The 19,636-nt window shown below is 47.9% G+C and overlaps 1 protein-coding gene across 9 annotated transcripts in view; it reads left to right on the top strand.

Moving 5' to 3' along the window:
* Positions 1 to 16,428, top strand: part of Eva1c (eva-1 homolog C) — a 115,865-nt gene extending 99,437 nt beyond the window's left edge. For 6 of the 9 annotated variants that reach the window (XM_023705587.1, XM_023705589.1, XM_023705586.1 and 3 more), the window contains one exon: positions 7,087 to 7,656. In XM_023705587.1, coding sequence (XP_023561355.1) covers positions 7,087 to 7,460 — 374 coding nt within the window. In that variant the 3' untranslated portion in view covers positions 7,461 to 7,656. Of the gene's footprint in view, positions 1 to 1,259; positions 3,345 to 7,086; positions 7,657 to 15,058; positions 15,415 to 16,140 lie in introns of those variants that run through there. The other 3 variants (XR_002818962.1, XM_023705592.1, XM_023705590.1) reach the window with 3 other exon arrangements.
* Positions 16,429 to 19,636: the final 3,208 nt, after the last annotated feature.

Below are 19,636 nucleotides of genomic sequence, written 5' to 3'. Positions count from 1 at the left end.
TGCAGCACTTGGTCTGTGGTCCACAGGGCAGTGCCCTGCAGTGGTGCCAGGTGAAGCTGGTTCAGCCCAAGCCAGCAGTGCACTAACAGACAGTGTGAGCTGATGCCAAGCACTATCCTCATCCCCGCTGGAGGGAGGCGCTCAGCTAGCTCTCAGGCACATCCTCACCCATGCTGGGCGGACAGAGGTCTCAAAAGGAGAGGCCAGTGGCAGGAGCAGCAGGGAAGCAAGAGCATGATCAGGCCAGGCTGCAGCCCCGCCTCGCCAAAGGGTGGGTACATTGAGTGATCCCCAAAGGACCTTTCCCCGGCTCAGGCTGCTAGCAACTTCAGCACATTAGTGCAGTCAGCTCAGCACAGGCACAAGCGGACGAAAATCAGTCGAGGGCCTGGTCCTGCGCTCAGGAAACACAGAGGTTGGTGAGAGGCACATGAGACTCTCCAAGTATCCCTGACAGATAGTTTCTTGGGGCCATTTGAGTGATCTATGGGATATTTTCCAAACAGGAAAGTTTGAAGTTAGAGGTGTAGAAAGGAAGGGGTGTGAGCATGGGGGTGTGTATGTGGTGGGTGCATGTGTGTGCATGCGTGCATTCGTGTGTGTGTGTGTGTGTGTGTGTGTGTGTGTCTGTGTGTCTGTGTGTGTCTGTGTGTGTTAAGAAGGCACTTTCCTAGCTGGCTCAGCATGAGCCCTTGTCCTCTGGCAGATTATGCCTGAGGGGACTTATTTATTCAGACAGTCTTGCTTCAGAACAGGACCCTTCCCACTCCTAATTAGTAACTAACCTAATTATGTCTTCCTGGCATCTGGCTGCCGTGTTTACCTCATCAGTGCCTGCAGGCATGCCTTTTGTGGCCCAGTACTTCCGTCCCTGCCCCTACTGTTTGAGACTGTATTGAGTGTGTGTCTTCAGCCTGTGACAGACACAGCTGGGGTAACTGGGGCCCAGGGTAAGGCAGACCTGGAGGGGACAGGTTCACAGCGTTCCCTGGGGATGGGGGCATCATAGTTTCATGTGAAAGCTGCTCTCGCATATCAGCAGACTCATAAGGAATACAAGTTTAATTACACATTCCACAGTCACAGCCACTGATCCCCTGCCAGGGAGGACAATCTGAGATCAGCAGTGCCTTGTCGCGTAGGTGTGGGCTCTGATGTGTTCCCACAGTCCCCAACCTTTGGTTCTATGACAGAAAGTTACTGTCACATCCCTAAGTGCTGTCAGACAAGGCTCTGGGACACTTTGTCCTTTCTCTTAGAGGTCCCTGGCCCCAGCTGCTGCCTGGTTCCTTCCGATGTTAGTCAAGCTCCGAGAGGTGAGACCTTTGCTTGGCTCCTGAGCGTCTCGTCTGGACACAAATAAATTTGAGCAGCATTGTGCTGGCCACAGGACCCAGATCGAAGTGTTGAAAGAGGCCTTAAGGACCACTGGCTGAGGGGCCCAAGAGCAAATTACAGATGACAAAATGCAAGCTATTCCATCCAGCTCGTGAAGAACATGGTTAATTTAGAACATTACCAACAAAAACAGTATGAAGAGATGATTCAATATCAACCACATTATTAATTCAGTGTATGTAAAAGAGGCCCAAATGATCCCAGAAGGCAGATGAAATGTTTTTATGTAAAGCCTGGGTCTATATGAGAAGCTCCAGCCTGGACCTGGGGCCCCAACCAATGGTGGCTTTGGACCAGTGACTTAGTTGCAGTAGGACAGGTTGGGCCAGTTCATCTCCAAGATCCCTTCTGACTACCACTCAGGGATTGTGTGGATCCCTGATGGATTTAAACTGATGGATTCAGGTGGATAGGAAGCCTGATTCTACCTTGTCAAGAGTTTCCTGTGCTCCCCTTTGGCCACTGGGTCTTGGAGGGTTGGTGTGGGTGAGTCCTGGAGAGGAAGGATGTGGCAGAAGTATACCTGAGCCGTGAGGGAGCAGGGTCCTAGGAATGAGAAGCTGTGTGGGCAGCAGGGCCCAGTACCTCCTCCCTGGAGAAGAGGAAGAGAGAACCTGGCTCTGTGGAGCCCCATCCACAGGACACCACACCTAGTGCTTTACCCCAGGACCCCTCCCTAGACTAGGGCAGGTAGAGGTGTGGTGGGCCAGCTGAGGCAGGAGAAAGAGCATTCCAGGCTGAAATAAGAGTGTGTGCAAATGCACCAAAGGGGGAGTCCTCCAGCACACAAGAGGCCTGGACCATGCGCCAGAGCAGATGACAGGAAGTCTCATGGGAGATGGAGTGTGGCAAGCCTGTGTCATTGCAAGCATTGCAGGCTGTGGCCAGGACTTAACTTTGAGTTTGCTAGAGGAGGGAGACAATTTACAGGTTTTAAGTCAGACAAGTATAAGAGCAGACGTGTGCTTTTGGAAAGGTAGAGAGTGGCCACATGGGAAGGTGAGTGACAGGGACAAAGCAGGAGACTGGAAACCAGTTGTCATCTGGGAGATGAGAACAGTGCTCATCATTGTATTTGTTCAGACAAATTCACTCGGTTAAAAGACAATGCAATAGAGGTGAAAATGCAAGCCACTCATGAAGAACCAGTAGCAGTAAACTGTAAAAACATTATTATTGAGAATATATAGAATATTTGTGTATTTTTTGTACATAAGAGGGAACTTCAGACCACGCAACAGAAACGCCAAGTGTACAAGTGACACACACTAGCATTGTAAGAAGAGGAATTACCGACACATGTGCATCTGGGAAATGCAGGTCAAAATCATAGCAAGCTACAGTTGTACACCAATGTGACTGAAAAATTAAAAGTCTGTCCCAACAAGCGCTGGGGAAGAGGAGGATTCAAGGACTTCTCACACACCACAGCCATTTGGGAACCACTGGGGAAGAATTTTCTAAAATTGAAATCCATGGACGCTGAAGCCCATCTGGTTGCCTCCTAGGGCAGTACCGGAGAGAAATGTTCTCAGATGTCCACCAGGGACACTGACAAGAATGTCCGTGTATCCACAGGGGCAGAAGCCTGGCGGCAAACCAGGTGCCCACCTGCAGGAGAGAGTGCTGTACAACTATACAACTGTCCAAGAAATGGAATTTTATACGATATGTAATATGTACACATTACATATTACAATTTTGGTCCCTCCTATGTAATATGATAGCAAGGAAAAGCAACTCCAAGTCCCAAACATTCTCTGTAACATTATACTCTTACACAGTTGCTAAGGATACACAAAGATGAAAAAATATATTTAAAAAAAGCAGAGAGTAATGAATGTGGGATTCAGGTTGCTTAGATAGGTTTTATGGTTTGGATTAAAAATGTCCCCCAAAGGGACTATGTACTTAGAGATGGGGCTTTTTCAGGGTGGGGTGATTGAGACAGGATCTTACTGTGTATTCCAGGCTGGTCTTAAATTCTGAGCAATCTTCTTGCCTTAGCCTCCCAAGTGCTGAGATTACAGGTGTGCACCACAACACCTGGCTTAAAGAAGGGGCTCTGGGAAGGTGGCCAGCTCATGGGCACGATCCTCCTCAGTGGTCTAATCCATTCATGAGGTTGTAGCTGAGTGTAATATTGGAAGATGGGAACTGGCTGGAGGAAGTAAGTCGCTATAGGTGTGCACTGAAGGATAGAGCGGGACTCCCGCCCATCTTCTCTGGCTCTTCCCCTTCTCTTGCTGCTTCCTGGCTGCCATGGGGTGGGCAGCTGTCCCCTGCCAGGCCTGTCTGTCACAATGTTCCTGCTGTGAAGGCAGCTGACCAGGGACTAAATCTCCTGAACCATGAACTAAATAAAACTTTCCTTCTTTAGGTTGTGGGTGTCAGCTATTGTGTATTAGCAAGCAAAAACTCACTAATCCAACAGGGAACGAGGAGATGAGGACAGGAACCTGTCCCTAGGTAGATAGGGCTGTGGTCTAGGCACAGGTCTATCGAATGTCATTATACAAATAAGTATAAAGGAGGACCCTGTAATGGCCAGTGTGTCATGTTCTAAGGGTTATATGTAATTTAACCCCATTATCCTTTGAAATAAGTAACTAAAGAAGTATAGGAATAAATCGGCTTTGTGACACCCAGTTCGAGCCTGACTCCATGCTCTGTGACACCTCTGCTTGGACGCTGGGGCGGATGGGTGATCCTTGCTTCTCAGAAACCTGACCCAGATGAAAGTCTCTCTGCCTGAGCTGGACCACCTTTCCTGGAGAAGAAAGCGGGTGGCTGGGATTTTGTTCCATCCGCAGCACTTCCTGCCTGTCGCAGCATAGCTCCCAGCATTGCTCCCAACAAGGTTTATGCTTTCCAAGATGAAGAAGTTGAGTTGTGGCTGCACCAAAAGCCGACATGGAGACCAAAGTGCTGGAGAACCTCGGGCTGGTGCGACAGGCTGGCAGGGAGAGGGAAGGGGAGGGAACCTGTGTCTTAGTTCATTTTCCATTGCAGTAAGTTGATGCCCCTGACTGGGTGAGTTATGAAGAAAGCAGGTTTCTTGGGGCTCAAGGTTCTGGAGGTGCAAGGTCAAGGCCTACACTTGGTGATGGCCTTCTTGCTGGCCACGTCCCATGGCAGGTAGGGGCATCACAGGGCAGGACAGAGGGAGCACGTGTGTGTGAGTCTGTATCTGTTTTCTCTTCTTGTAAAGCCACCATGAACTATCATGGGGCTCCACTCTGAAGACATTATCTAACCCTAATTATCTTTCCAAGTCTCCAATTCCAAACAATAGTCGAGCTAAGGTTCCACCTCCTAATACGTCACAACAGGGATTACATTTCACCTCATGAACTCAGGGACACCTGTGCCATACCCAGGCTACAGCAGGAGGGATGGGGGTCAGCAGCTTTGATCTGCAAGGGAAGTGGGGAGAAGCTGTCTGGGGACCAGAGCCTCGGCTCTTCGCATCTTTTGTACCATACTATTTAATGACCTCATCCCAAGTGCCACTGTGTCCACCTTTTCAATCTGTCACCCCCCAATGAAAACAGCCCTTGCTTCCTTCACAAAGGACTTATGTCTACTTAACCAAATCCCTCTACAAAGCTGACCCTTAAGAAAGCTACTGTTCCTAAGAGCACTACAAACGCAACCCACCATCCTTTCCCCAGCCAAGGTCAATGCTCAATGGGGACATCTGTGTCCTGAAGTGTGATGACACAACCCTTGGGGGTGGTGACAACAAAGAGCAACACACCTGAGTCCAGCCACTTGGGGTGATGGCTTTAGCTGCAGGGGAAGGAAGTGGACTGGGGAGGTTTCCAGTTACAAGAAGATAAGGTGCCCCAGTTCCACCTCGCCTAAGACTGCATGGACTGGATCCCTTGACTAGGGCGAAATTTAGCAGAGTTTCGAAACTCCAGCCTGGACCTCTGGGGAAGGATAGGAATTGCAAGGACAACAGTCTCCTTTATTCTCCTGAAATCAAAGGAGTGACAGTACACCTCGAGGGGGACCCATTCAGCTGAGATGTGCTGAGGAGAGGCAGGAGCACCCACGTGGACCCCACAAGGAACCCACTGTTTTAAGATCTAAGTTCCAGCCCTGGTTCTGCACTGAACTCAGGCAGCTGCTTTTCCCACTGGGCTTCCAATGGAGCACCTGTATCAGGGCTGGCAAAGTATGACCCGTGGCCCAAATGTATAAATAAAACTTTATTGGGCCACATCCATGGCTTCTGCATCACACGAGATCTCTGGTTGCTTTTGCATTGCAACAGGAGAGGTGAACACTTGCAGCAGAGAACACAGACGACCCCTAAAGCCCAAAATAGTTACTGTCTGGTCACTCACCAGGAAATTTACCAACTTCTGATCTCTAATAGGAAGGAACTGGCCAGGCGTGGTGATGCACACCTGTAATTTCAGCACTTGGTAGGCTGAGCAGGAGGATCACCATGAGTCCAAGCCCAGCCTGGACTGCATAGTGGGTTCAAGGCCAGCCTGGACTGCATGGCAAGACCCTGTCTCAAAAGGGGGGGTGGGATTACTAGATAATTATTTCCCAGATGGATACATCAGCACCCCAAGGGATACAAATCATGAAGTAGAGAAATGGAAGGAAGTGATATAGTCCTGGACTTTGTGGAGGTTAGGCCAAGGCACATAGAACATATTAGCATTGTATTTACTTCTGTTATTGTATAGAAAAATCCACTTGGATGCAAGAAACATTACTAGAACTTTTATTTATTTTAAACTAAGAAATGAAAGGATAAAGCTTTATAACCATCTATAACATTATTCCTTCAATTTGTATACAGCCAGCCACAGTGGTACAAGTGCCTATAATTCCAGCTACTCTGGAATCTGAAGCAGGAGGATCACAAATTTGAGGCCAGTCCAGGCTACTTAGCAAAACCCTTTCTCCAAAAATAAAAAGAACTAGAGAGGCAGCTCTGGGTCCTATTCCCAGTACTACAAAAAAGGATCAGTGCTGGAGATATAGGTCAGTGGTATACCAGTTGCCTATCACGTGCTGAGGGTCAGGGCTCAACTCCCAAATCAATAGGAGTAAATTTCAGAGACATACTTCATATATAAATTAATTCTGCATAATTGGCTACTGTTGACAGTAGCTGAAAATTGATTGAACCTTTACTATGTTTCAGGGAATATTCTAGGAACTTTATATGAATTACCTCTTCTTGTTGCTGGGACAAATGCCCAACACCCACCACTTAAAGGAGGGGAGGTTCGCTGCCAGCTCCAAGGCAGGAAGGCATGGTGGAAAGGCCTGGGAGGAGGAGAGCTGCTCACGGCATGCTGGATAGGAAACAGAGAAAGAAGGGAGGAAGTGGGAGAGAGATACCCCTTCCCAGACCACTCCCCAGTGACCGCCTCTCCTGCCCAGTCACCTCCCAAACACATGAGGCTGTGGAGTCATTTTTGGTGGAGGCTGCAACCAGTCTGAGTTTAAATGAATGGCTGCTGTGTCCCTCTTCTGTGTGTCCTCTTACATGTACATGCATCTATTGACTATGATACAAAACTGTAATCACTGGGGGACAAGATCAGTGAAGTGGCCATGGTTCCAAGGGTGCCACTTAGATCAAGTCCTGTGGGATTTGGACTGGTAAAGACTGAGGCTTCGTCTAGCTCCTGACCTATTTTCTTCTCCCCACAGCCCACCCTGAGAGAGCTGCCCTGCTCTTCGTGTCCAGTGTCTGCATAGGCCTGGTCCTCACACTGTGTGCCTTAGTCATCAGGGTGTCCTGCCTCAAAGACTTCAGGGAGCTGCAGCTGGCGAGGGAGCACCTGGTGCCAGGAAGCAACAAGGCCGAGGACAGCGAGGAAGATGGGGAGGAGGAGGACTCCTCTGACTCTGAATTTCCAGGGGAACTGTCAGGGTTCCGTAGGACTTCATATCCAGCCTACAGTTCCATAGAGGCTGCAGAGCTGGCAGAAAGGATTGAGCGCAGGGAGCAAATCATTCAGGAAATCTGGATGAACAGTGGTCTGGACACCTCACTCCCAAGAAATATGGCGCAGTTCTACTGACGACCAGATGGATCTCCGCGTGATCACACTTTCTGAAGAGGGAAGGATCCAAAATGTCCCCCCAGGTCTGTTTCACTTGTACCTTCTATGAAGGAGAACTTGTAATGTCACCCACGACTGGTGAAAACAGAAAGCTGTCAAAGGGACTTGTCAAACTGTTTACAGCACATGCCAAAATAAATTAAAGACGGAAGAACTCCTTTTGTTTTGTATTTGAATTCATGCCAGTGCATTAGCAACTCTGTACATAACTAGAATTCATAATTCCTGCACACTCGTAATTCCAGGCACTGTCTTCAGCGCTTGTCGTGCACTGAGTCATTCGGTCTTCACAACTTCATGAGACGGTGACAAAAGACTCACAAAACAGCCATAAAAACACACTGATAGGCAGAATATGAGTCATGAGGTAAAATATGACATCATGAGTGATTTTGATTGCTAACTTCGTTTTGAGCAGATACCAACAACAACAACAAAAATTTTTAAAGGACAAGATGGTAAACTCTTTAGTATTGCCCCATCGTTATTGTTTCTGTCAAAACTACTCAACTCAGCCTCTGTAGTTCAAAAGAAGCCACAGAGGACCAGGGCTATAGCTCAGCAGCACAGGGCCTACCTGGCAAGCATGAGGTCCTGAGTTCAATTCCAAGACAACCAGAAAGAAGTCATAGATAACACACGACGAAGGTGACTGTGTTCTAGTAGAACCTTATACCTAGGTACTGGAGTATAAATTTTATTTCGTTCTTGCATGTCACATATGTTTCTTCTTTTTAAAATTGCCTATTTAAGAATGAAGAAAAGAAAAGGAAAAGAAAGAACAGTTTAGCTTCAAGGCTCTACAGAATCAGGCCACAGGTTTGATTTGAATTTGCCCTGTAACCAATTTTTGTAAACGGTATGGCCCAGAAAGCCTAAAATATGCTTATCCCATAAAGAAAAAAGTTTGTCAACCATGGTTCAGAGTTTAAAACTGCAGGGCTTCTTGCCTCACCTCACTGTAAATCATTTGAATGAGGAAGCTGAAGGCTCACAGGTTAAGTGCTGGGACCACCTTCGCAGCTAGAAAGGACTGGAGCTAACTCGGCCCTAAGCAGTCTGGAAGCATTCATGGCATGGAGAAGGCATCTTTTCCAGTGACAGAAAAGTCTCTAGAATACAGAGGAAGGTGAATGTGGAGTGAGGAAGCCCCACTGCTCTAGTTGGGAAGAAGTCTTCAATATTTTTCTTCTTAAATGAAACTTAAAGTCACATAACAAAATTAGGTTTATATTATTCAATTATTTATTTATTAGGGTTGGCCAAATAGCTCAGTGGATTAAAGCACCTGCAAGCAGGCACAGTGGCTGGGGGTTTAATCCCCAGGCCTGCTGTGCCAGCCCCACCCCCCTGGTGCGTGCTGAGACAGCAATTGAGACTGGGTGTGACGGCGTGCCTGTAATCTCAGCTCTTGGGAGGCTGTAAACAGGCGGGTGACTATGAGTCCCATCTATTACTGACACCCTGAACACCCTGTAGACCCTTCCCTAAAACGCAAAAGAAAAAAAAATTATTTATTTATTTTGTACAGGATTTCACTCTTCAGCTCAGACTCATAATGATCCTCCTGTCTCAGCCTCCTCAGCACTGGGATTATAAGCATGCATCCCCACACCCTGTTTCCATGGGTGGCATGGCACACCTGGTATTCTGGAGCCAGCACGGCATGCAGTACTGGGGATTTAATCCAGTTTCTTGGGATTGGTAGACAAGTATGCAGACCACTGAGCTATCTCTCCAGCCCCAAAATTAGCTTTTTTTTTTTCCAGAACTGGGGATTGAACTCAGGCCTTGCACTTGCCAGGAAAGCACTTATTCCACTGTGCCATCTCCCTGGTCCCATTTTTTTTGCTTTTTTTGCTTTTTGGCGGAACCGGGGATTGAACTCAGGCCCTTGTGCTTGCCAGGGAAGTGCTTAATCTACTGAGCCATCTCCCCAGCCCCTCAAAATTAGCTTTAAAGTGAAATATTTTTATCACTCCAAGAGAAAACCTTGCACCCACTACAGAGGCATCTCCCATTTCCATATCCCTCAAGCCTCTGGAAGGCACCTGCTTTCTCTTCCTATGGGCTTACCTGGTCTGCATCTATTAAAGGAACCACACACCGTGTAGTCTTTCATGGCTGCCTCATTTCAGTTCACATAATATCCTCAAGGCTGGTCTATGTTGTGGCATGTGTCAGTACGTCATCACACCCTTTGATGGCTGAGTCATATTCTCTGCTATGGATAGACCACAGTTTGGTTCCCCAGTCACCTGCCTGTGGCTATTGAAGTGGTTTCTTTCGGGTCTCCTCAATAGTGTTGCTGTGAACATTCATGTGCACTGTTTTGCCCACAGAGGAACTCTGCATTAAATGACAGGCAGAGTCAGAGAAAATCCTGTGTTTCCCATGTGGTGGAGGAAGAAGGGAAGCAAAGGTGAGTCAGGCTGTTACCTCTGTTCCTTTTGTCTGCCAGTGTCAAAGTGTGCTCACCTAAATTGACCCTACTAGCTGGAAAGGCAAGGACCACTCAAGATGGGCATCACTTGGACAGCAAGGCATTTGGGCGGAGACTAAAATGCCTAAGGCCTTCTAAGTGCCTGAGGCCTCTGCACGTGGTGTGGGGGATGGAGAGGAGTTTAAATGTGCTGTCAGAGGGCTGGGAGATAGCTCAGCCTTCTAAGTGCCTGCCAGGAAAGCACAAGGTCCCAGGTTCCGCAGGCCATGCTGATCCTGGGAGCGCCATGCCAGCCACTGAAACTGGGTGTGGTGGTGCACACCTGTAATCCCAGCCCTGGGGAAGCTGAGACAGGGGGATCACTATGAGTCCGAGCTGTGGAGTGAGACCCTGTACCAAATTAATTAATTAATTAACTTTAAATCTGCTATCAGAGAACTCCATTATCATAGCAGAGAATATGTGCATCCCACCGTCTAACTTCTTCATAATGACATTGTTTAAATCAGAAAGTCTCCTGGCCTCTTGTATTCCTGAATCCAGTAAGAAACATTTGGAAATTTTTCCAGCTCTCAGAATGGCCTCTTCTGTCCTCAGTTTTCAGTTCCCAAGCTGTGTCACCCCTGACTTTGGGACCTGCAAACTGTGTCAGTATGAAAGGACTGAAGAAAACACAGCAGCACAAGGTGTTTGCCACATGGAGAAAATGCTGTACCACCCTAATTTTGGAGATAAAGTGTGTCTTAAATTCTACAGTTGCTTTCCCTTATCTGAGTCTATCACCCTAACACACACACACACACACACACACACACACACACACACACACACACAGAGGCATGCGTATCCCTCCCTTGCAGAGAGCCTACAGAGGGAGCTGGGCAACAGGCCTGCCAAAGCAGGACACAGTTGTTGGCCTGAAGAAATACAGGGAATTATTTATTTGCATTTTCTGAGCTTCTAAAAAGAATACTATGTTCTTATAGAAAGAGCCTGAAGGGTCCTGCTGAGATTGTGTTTCGGTGGGCACGAAGCCCAGGAGGAAAATGACCAAACCAGATTTGGATGAGTAGTTGCCACTGGACCGCGGGGGCTGGGAGGAAGCGCCCGGTCGGAGGGCCCCTCAGGGAGCCTGGGGCACACACAGGCCACTGCTTCTCCACGGGTATGTGCATCTGTGGGCATCTGCTGTTTCCAAGCTGTGAGTCCCAGAAGCCCTATAAAAGGCAGCCAGCTCCTGCCGGGAGGTTGGTACATGTCCATACCTTGGCTTCTGGCTACCAATGCTGACTTTCAAGACATGAGCCCCCACTGTGAAGTTCAGCTCTTCTTGATTCACCAGGGCGAGCATGATATTTGCTGCTGCTTCAGAGACCAGCAGTGCACACGTGGGGACGAAGCAGTCCTTGGGGCACTCTCCAACCTTCCCTGTTGACCCCAAACAGTGCAGCACATGATGCTGGTGCTGGTAAGGCCCCATTTCCCAGCTGCTCTGAGGGGTGGCTGTGACCAGCCCTTGCCTGTCCTCTTCTGCAAAGAAGGGCTCCTTTCCATTTTTTCACAAGGATTTCTCCAGAAAGCATTTGCTCAACAAATCTCAGATTCAAGAACCTCAGTCTGAGGACAAGGCTTAAGGTGTCCAGTAGGAGCACCTGCACATGGGGACACCTGCAAGTCTCTGTTGACATTGTCACCAAAGAAGCATCTGAGACCCTTCTCTCCAGCAAGGCGTGTCAGGAAGTGAGCTGTCCACATACCTGACACTTGGGGAGTCCTGAGAAAGGGCATCCAAGAGACACCCACACACAGCCTCCCCTCCTCTCTTCAAGTTGCTGGAAGCCTCTTCCTCTCCAGGTCACCTGGCAACCAAAGCCTGAGGCCAAGATCTCCTTGGGAGGCTGGCCCACTGGCCAAGCATCTTAGTCCCTTTTCTGTTGCTTAACAAAATACCTGAAGCTGCAAAATTTATAAAGAATAGGGATATGCCTTGGATCCTGGAACTAGAGGTCCAAGAGTGCAGTACTAGCATTTCTTGGTTTCTGGTTCATGGTGAAAAAAAAACAGAAGTAGGTGCTTGTGAAATAGAGGTCACAAGGAGAGAGAAGTGAAAGAAGCTGAGGAAACCCAAGTCCTTTTATCACAACCGGCTCCCCACCGACTAACCACTGTGAAGGGCCCTACACTGATCCCTTCATGTGGGCTGAGGGGGGAGTCTCCATGACTCAGTCACCACTTAAAGGCTCAACACAGTTATGTTAGGGACCAGATCTCCAGCACACGAATTTTTTGAAATAAACCATATCCAAACCAGAGCAGCACGTTCCTCTTATCCCCTCTCTCTGGGGCTCCATGTGTCTCCTAGAAGCCTGCCTTGTTGCTGTTGAGGACAAGACCTCCTGAACAGCTTCATCACCCTACAGTTTTCACCCTACAGCCTGCCCCTCATCTGACACCCCCAGAAAACTGGTGTCAACCAGCCTGGGCTCAGGATTGCTTTGTTTTCTGGCTTCTGCTCTGCTCTGCTTCTAGCTTGGCCTCTGCTTGCTCCTAGCTTAGGTGACTCATCTATCCCTTGGTATTATCATCTGTAAAATGGTAGAGTAGTAGTATCTGCTTAGAAGAGCAGCAGCACATATCAGTATTCCTCCCCAAGGGCTTCTTCCTCCTGAAAGCTGACATTCAGTCTGGTGTTTTCTGTGGCTGCACCATGTAGACCACGCCAAGGGCACCTTACAGAACTCAGAGGCGTCATGCGCAGCAGTGGTGCAGAGAAATAACATGGCAGGCTCCCACACCTCCCACAGAGAAGAGTTTGGGGGTGGGGAGGATAACTTGGTCAGCAGACCTCAGAGGAAAGTGTGAAGGCCTGTATTTCCTTGGATTCTGCAGCCAAGTCCTTTGTGAAGTCTCCCACACGGACTTCCAAAGCCCAGCCCAGCTTTGGCAGGGAAGTGGGGTCCTTCGAGTCTCAGAAGCCCATTGTAAGCCCTCAGAGTTGCCCAAACTCAACCCCCAGACTGGATGGTAAATTCAGAGTTTAAATTTCTCCAACTCTGTGCCCTGGTCCACACCTAGACAGGAGGCAAGAAAGAGCCACCATCAGTATAATCATGTAAGGGGGAGGCTCAGAAAGTCAGCTGGTGATCCAGGGCCTCTGCATACTTCTATGGGACTTTAAGTCAACAAGCGTCTCTGGGGTGCACAGCGCTAAGCTCCCTGAAGGAAGGATGACGTGGGCCTCTAATCGCAAATGTCCAGGACTCTACTGTCTGTCCCGAATGGGGCTACCTGCAACACACAGGTACCCAAGTTTGCATTTAAGCCTATTAAGCAGTACTAGGGGCCTCTCTAATAGAGAGCATGCCTCACACATGTGAGGACTGGGATTCAATCTTCACCATAAACACAAAACAAATTAATTCAGCTTAAGTCAGCTCCTCCATTTTACTGGACACATTCTAAGTGCTCGATAGCTACATGACCAGTCTCATGTAGCTATCGAGCACTTAGACCAGAGATGGAACAAACGCTTCTGTCGGGTGGAAACAGAGATATAGCCCAAATCCTTGTGACAAAATGGAGCAGACATCTCCCTGCCTCACTGGCCAAGGGTCCAGGGACTCCCCAGGGAAGCACTTATTCCACTGAGCCATCTCCCTGGCCCTCATCTCACCTTCTTAAGTCCCCTGAGAAGACTGACAGCAGGAAGAGCCTAAATGGCCTTCTTTCTCCCAATCCACAGGCTGTTAGCACCCAGGTACTGTCCAGAGGGAACTCAAGGCTGAATTCTCCTGCCAAGGAACTGCCTGCCACTGCCTTGAGCAGAGCACTTGGCTCTGCAGGGCTGCAGCTCCTGCCCTCCCATGCTCCCCTCACTGCCTTGCATCTCTTTCCTGAGCCCTCAGCAGGTGCAACATAAACCCTTCTCTTAATGCTTCAAAGGTGTGGTTCCAGGGAGGTGCAATGTCCACAGCAGGAGGAGGGACCCACAGCCAGGAATGGGCCCAACCTGGCTTCAAACCTTGGCCTCTGACACTTGGAATAGAAACTGTTCCTTATTTTAGAAACTACACCAAGCACAGAAGGCAACTATCACTCGATCTCATGCATAGATGGTATGTCTCAGTTACTTATCTCTCATTGCTGTTACAAAATACCCAACACCCAGAATTATGAAGGAAAGGTTTATTTAGCTCATAGCTGGCTGAGAGTTCATACTCAGCTGGCTGTAAGGCAGAGTGGGACATGGCACAGAGAGGCTGTTCATGGCAGTGGCAAACAGCAAGAGCAAAGGGAGGGACAGTAGCTAGCTCTCCCCTCTCCCCTCCTTACACAGTAATGCAGATTCCCCACCCCAGGGCCAGTGTATAGCACTCACACCTGCAACCGCAGCATCAGATCAAGACTCAATCAGGAACACGAGAGGCCACCCCATGACTGCATGCAGCTTTGGGGGGACAACTAGACACAAACCATAACCTATGGAATATAAAATGTTGGCCCTGTAGTTGAGAGTGCAATGGAGGTTGTTGGAGACCAGGGAGAGTAGGAAGGAAAGAGGAAATGTTGGGTCAATGGGCACTAAGGTAGATCCAGCCAGGAACCAGAATTTCTGGGGTGCCGTTGTACAGTAGGTTGACTATGCATAGCAATCACGTACTATATATCTCAAAAAGCTAGAAGATAGGAATCTGAATGTCTTCATAAAAAAGTAATATGTATCAGAAGAGACTGATATGTTTATCCTGATTTAAACATTATACAAGTATACTTGAAATATAATATCATACCCCATTAATATGTAAAATTTTATATTTTTATATGCCAGCTATATTTTTTAATTACAAGAAAATGGCTGATCATTATCAATTTAATCTTGACATCCTAGACATTACCAAATAACACCTTAATTCTGTTGGAGAAACTAAAACTGATGTTTGTAGAAAGTGATTCCTGGGACAGGGTCCTCTGAACGCTTCAAGATGCAGTTAATGTTACAGATGTCAAAGGTATGAAAAATTATTTCCAGCAGAGTCCTGTTTTGAAAGGTTTCCAGTCTTCACTTAAAGATTGCTCACTGCCTAATTGGGTTTCTTTCTGATTGCTCCAACAGAAAATCCAATCCAGAATTTATCTTGAGATACAAATGCTACTTTCCTGCTGCTAAGTGAACGACCTGCAGTGTCAGGAGCTCAGCGTGCATGGGCCAGGCAGAACAAAGGCAGGAAAGCTAGTCACTTCCGGCCAGGGAGCACATGAATTCCCCACACTCTCTCTGTTCCAAGTGCATGACTCCATGGAAGAGCGCTTTCAAGAAAAGAAAAATAGAGCTTGTCATTTCCTATTGTTTCAAAGATGAAATCCTGCCTGGGAAAGACTAGTGGGAGAGGAAGAGGACTTTGTTCAGATGACGAAGCACCAGTCTGACCTGGAAAATGCTTCGGAAGGGAGGCAGCTCCAATTAAGAGGTGTGTGCGAGATCCTGAGGTTACCTCACCAACAGAGAGAAAGCAATCGGCTCTCTCCTGGCAGTGAACTAGAAAGCATTTGCAAGCCTGATGAGTTGCCTCCCAACTCTGAGATCCCAGACTTCTTCCTTAGACCTTGGCCTCTGATAGCAAAACCACTGGGCTCTGAGAGTGGGGTGGGCACCGTGCAGCAGAGGGAGGACCACATGGGTCACCAGGCCTCTGTTGGAGTCTCAGTTCTTTTTTGAAACAGGGTCTCACGATGTTCAGGCTGGCCTTAGCTCACTTAATAGCTCAGACTGGCCTCGAAACTCACAGCGATCCTCCCAAGTGCTGGGATTAGAGGCGTGCACCACCATGCCCAGCTTTGGAGGCAACTTCTTACTGAAGATGTCTTGGGAAGAGTTCCAGGTCATCTAAACAACAATAATGAAGATGTGTTTTGTTGTTTTTAAGTGAGGAAGATCTCTGTGCCTGACACAAACACTTCTATACACAGACAGTGATACCATTGTGGCACCACTCCTGAGTGGATACACCCCAGGGCCTGTGCCCTCTGCCTGCCCAGCGCTAAGTGTGCTCCCTGGAGGGCTCTTCTTAGCAGCCTCTCTCTCTCTGGCTCTCTCAGTTAAAGTTCTGGCAGCTCTACAGCACCACTTGTTGCTACTGGTGTCTCGCAGTTACTAGCCCAGGATTGCTCCATCATTCCATCTCCTTTGTTCCACAGTGCCCCGGGCCTCGGACTTCTCCAGGCTGTGTTCCAAATGAAGTCAGTGTCCTCCAGCAGGGCTGTGCAGGGCTGCATCCCTAACGACCTCCTTGTCTCTGAAGACCCTCCTTCCTCCGTCCTGGGGCTGAGACAGGGCCTGCTTCTTCTGGAGGCACCACTAGCTGTAGCTGGGGAAGAGGGATGGTTGCCCGACTTTTTGGACTGTGCCTGTAACATCTCTCCTGCAAGGAGCTAGACAGGGGGCAATCGAGGCCCCAGTAACAGAACCCCAAGCCAGGAAAAGGAGCTGGGCAGGGGAAGGTAGTGCCTGTCCAGGATGGTGCTCCAACGTCATGGAGTTGGTGAGTAAAGGATGTGGATAGCTGTCCTTCTTTGAGTGAAGTATGACTGCAGAATCAGCCCTGGGAGGTGAGGGAGTCCTGTCTTGGTCGCACTCCTGAGAGTGGAGCTCCTGTCACAGGGAGCTGGGAGGGAGACAAGACAGGTCATGATGCCATTTCTATGCCAACACTGGCCCTGCTCTTACTGAGGTTTATAAACTTTTTCTTGGAAGTGTTTTTCCATTTACTCCATGCCCTCAGGATAATTTCCAGTGTCTTTTAAATGGTGTTTTGTGGTTTTTGTTTAAATAGTTTTGCCAGGTAAACAGTAGTTCCACTAGGAAGGAGGATCCCAGAGCTCTTTCCCCAAACCCCTAAGGCAGCATCTCTGCCCTGCTCCTTTCTGGTACCCAGCCACATGTGCTGGGCACACATAAGGGGCACTGGATGCACATTTGTGGCTGAACTCTGTCACAGTTCATCCTCCACCCACCCTGTGGCCCTGGTGTGAGGTCATACTCATGGCCAAGTTCTCTGTTGGTTTGCTTCTGTGCCAAACATTTGGGCATCATGGAACTGTTTTGGTGGAGACTAACCCTGCTGGAATGAACTGAGTTGGTGGTTCTGTTTTTGTCACTTTCCTCATTGCTGGGACATATTACCTAACACCTGCAGCTTAGAGGACAGGTTTATGTTGGATCATAGTTTCAGAGGACTCAGCCCATGCATAGTCAGCTGGCTCCAAGGCAAAACAGTATGGTGGACAAACCTGATGGAAAAAAGCTGATTGGTCCTGGTGGCCAGGAGGCAGCAGAGGCAGGGCGGAGCCAGGGGACAATGTACCCTCCCCCATCAGCCCCCAGTGACCTGCCTCGAACCAGGCCCTGAGTCCTAGAAGTATGTGTCCATGCCAGGTGGACTGTAGGCTTCCCACATGGAGGCTGCTGAGGGAGACAGACAGGCCAAGTAGGTTGCTGGCCCTGGTCCATAGGTCCATGAGTGACCTGGACAGATTTTCAAGGTAGCGAAATGGAGCTCATGCAACTGGATCCACCATCAGGCTATAGCTTCTAATGAAGGTACCAATTCACTTTGTCATGGACCACAGTTATTAGCTCTGTTACCTCAGACTGGTAAGAAGGACCATCAGAGACTTACAGATGTCTTTAGTTAATTTAAAATGTGAAGAAATGGATTATTCCTAACAGCAATAGGTGAACACTTTCAAAACATGAGATTTGGGAGCATGAGTGAAAACTGATAAAGAGGTTCTTGGTGAAGAAGTTGGGTATCCCAATGGTTTGGACAAATCCTCCCTCTGTGTCCATCTATATATTCCTCTGTGACTTTCTTTTACCTCCAGACCTGGGACAGAGCTCATGTGGACTGCAGACTTCCCACATAGAGGCTGCTGTTGATTTAACCAGAATTCAGTCATGACTAAGTTTGCTCAAACTCCACAACAATCTTCCAGTTCCACGAACAGCAATGATCCACCTCCCCCAGATTCATCTGGTCATGGCAGTTGCCTTTTCTTTCTTTTCTTCCTTTGTCTCTGTCCACCTATCTTTTCATTGATTCATTCATTGATTCATTCATTTAACAAATCTCTGTGCCCCACTCTGTGCTGAGCACTGTGTTAGTATTACAGACAGATAAGTTAGATAGATGGGGCCAGGGAGATGGCTCAGTAGGATAAGCACTTGACTGGCAAATGCAAGGATCTGAGTTCAATCCCCGGTTCCACAAAAAAATAGAAACATAACAGGCAGTCACACAGGGCTAAGCTCTCAAAGGAGTCAGTATAGTACAAAAGATGAGAATCCCAATCCCTGGGCCTGCCATGGCAGCCCCGCCCCCAGGACACACTGAGACAGGGACTAAGACTGGGCGTGGTAGCGTGTGCCTATAATCCCAGCACTTGGGAGGCTGAAAACAGGAGGATCACTATGAGTCTGATCTACACAGTGAGACCATGTAGACCCTGTAGACCCTGTCCTAAAATACAAAAAGAAAAAAAAAAAAGATGACAATCCATTAGGGCTGTGGCAGAAGGCATCTTAAGATTTAAGTCAGGGGCTGGTGAGATGGCTCAGTGGTCTAAAGCACCTACTTAGAACAAATTTAGCAAAGCACAGGGACCGCGGTTCAATCCCCCAGCACCACCCTGGTGGGCTGAGCTGGCCACACATACACACACAAAAATAAATAAATTAATTAATTAAAAAATAAAGTTAAAAAAAATAAATTTCTAAAAAAAAAAAAAGACTTAAGTCAGCATGCCTACGGCAAGTTTTACATACTTTCCTAAGGGATGAATGAAGGCTTAGGATTACTTTTTTTTTATTTTTTGTTTGTTTATTTGTTTGTTTATTTATTTATTTATTGTTGCTGGCTCAGCCCATCTTGGGGGCAGGACTGGTGCAGCATGTGGTGCCAGGGATCAAATTGCAGTCCCTGTGCTTGGCTAAGCTTGCCTAAGCATGCGCTTTAGACTGCTGAGCTATCTCGCTGGCTTGGAGGCTTGGGATTGGTGTCACCCTTTGAGGTTCCCTTTATCTCATTAGGGGTGGCTCATCCTCTCCCATCTACCAAGACTACTAAGTCTAAAACTGAGATTCCTAAGACTAAAGACAAGGACATCAACGAAGGTTAATGATGTCGCTCAAGTATCCTTGCTATCATTAGATCAATATTACCTAAGCACGTATTATTGTAATCTTATTGGATGATCATAATTTTGACCCATGTTTTACTTTCCTCATGATTTTGCTCTATAAAACTTCCTTTAAGAGGTGGGTTCATTGGCAAGCCATTCAGGACCCCATCGGCTCTCAGGAGCTATTCCTACTCCCTGTCTCTATTCTCCAGTACATTTTCTTTTACCCTCCATTGTCTCGTGGAATTCATTCTTTGACTTTGGGGAACATACACTCAGTGTATTTGACCTCAAGCATTTCCCCTTTATCAATAGGACCCAGAAATACAGGGTTGAACGAACTGTGGCTCCACCCAACAGAGAGTTTTCAATCTGCTCTGAAAGGCAGACATTAAAAAAATACAGTAAATGCAGAAAAATGCAACTACCCATTCGATGAATAAAGAAAAGCACAGGCATTCTAAGAGAGGGTATCTGTGAGAGGATCTGTCTGAGGTTGTTGGCTACAAGGAAA

Source organism: Octodon degus, unplaced genomic scaffold, assembly GCF_000260255.1.
Source record: "Octodon degus isolate 3935 unplaced genomic scaffold, OctDeg1.0 scaffold00225, whole genome shotgun sequence".
In the NCBI taxonomy this organism is placed as follows: Eukaryota; Metazoa; Chordata; class Mammalia; order Rodentia; family Octodontidae; genus Octodon; species Octodon degus.
Note: the sequence above shows the minus strand (reverse complement) of the source record. Positions and strands in the feature narration are given on the sequence as shown.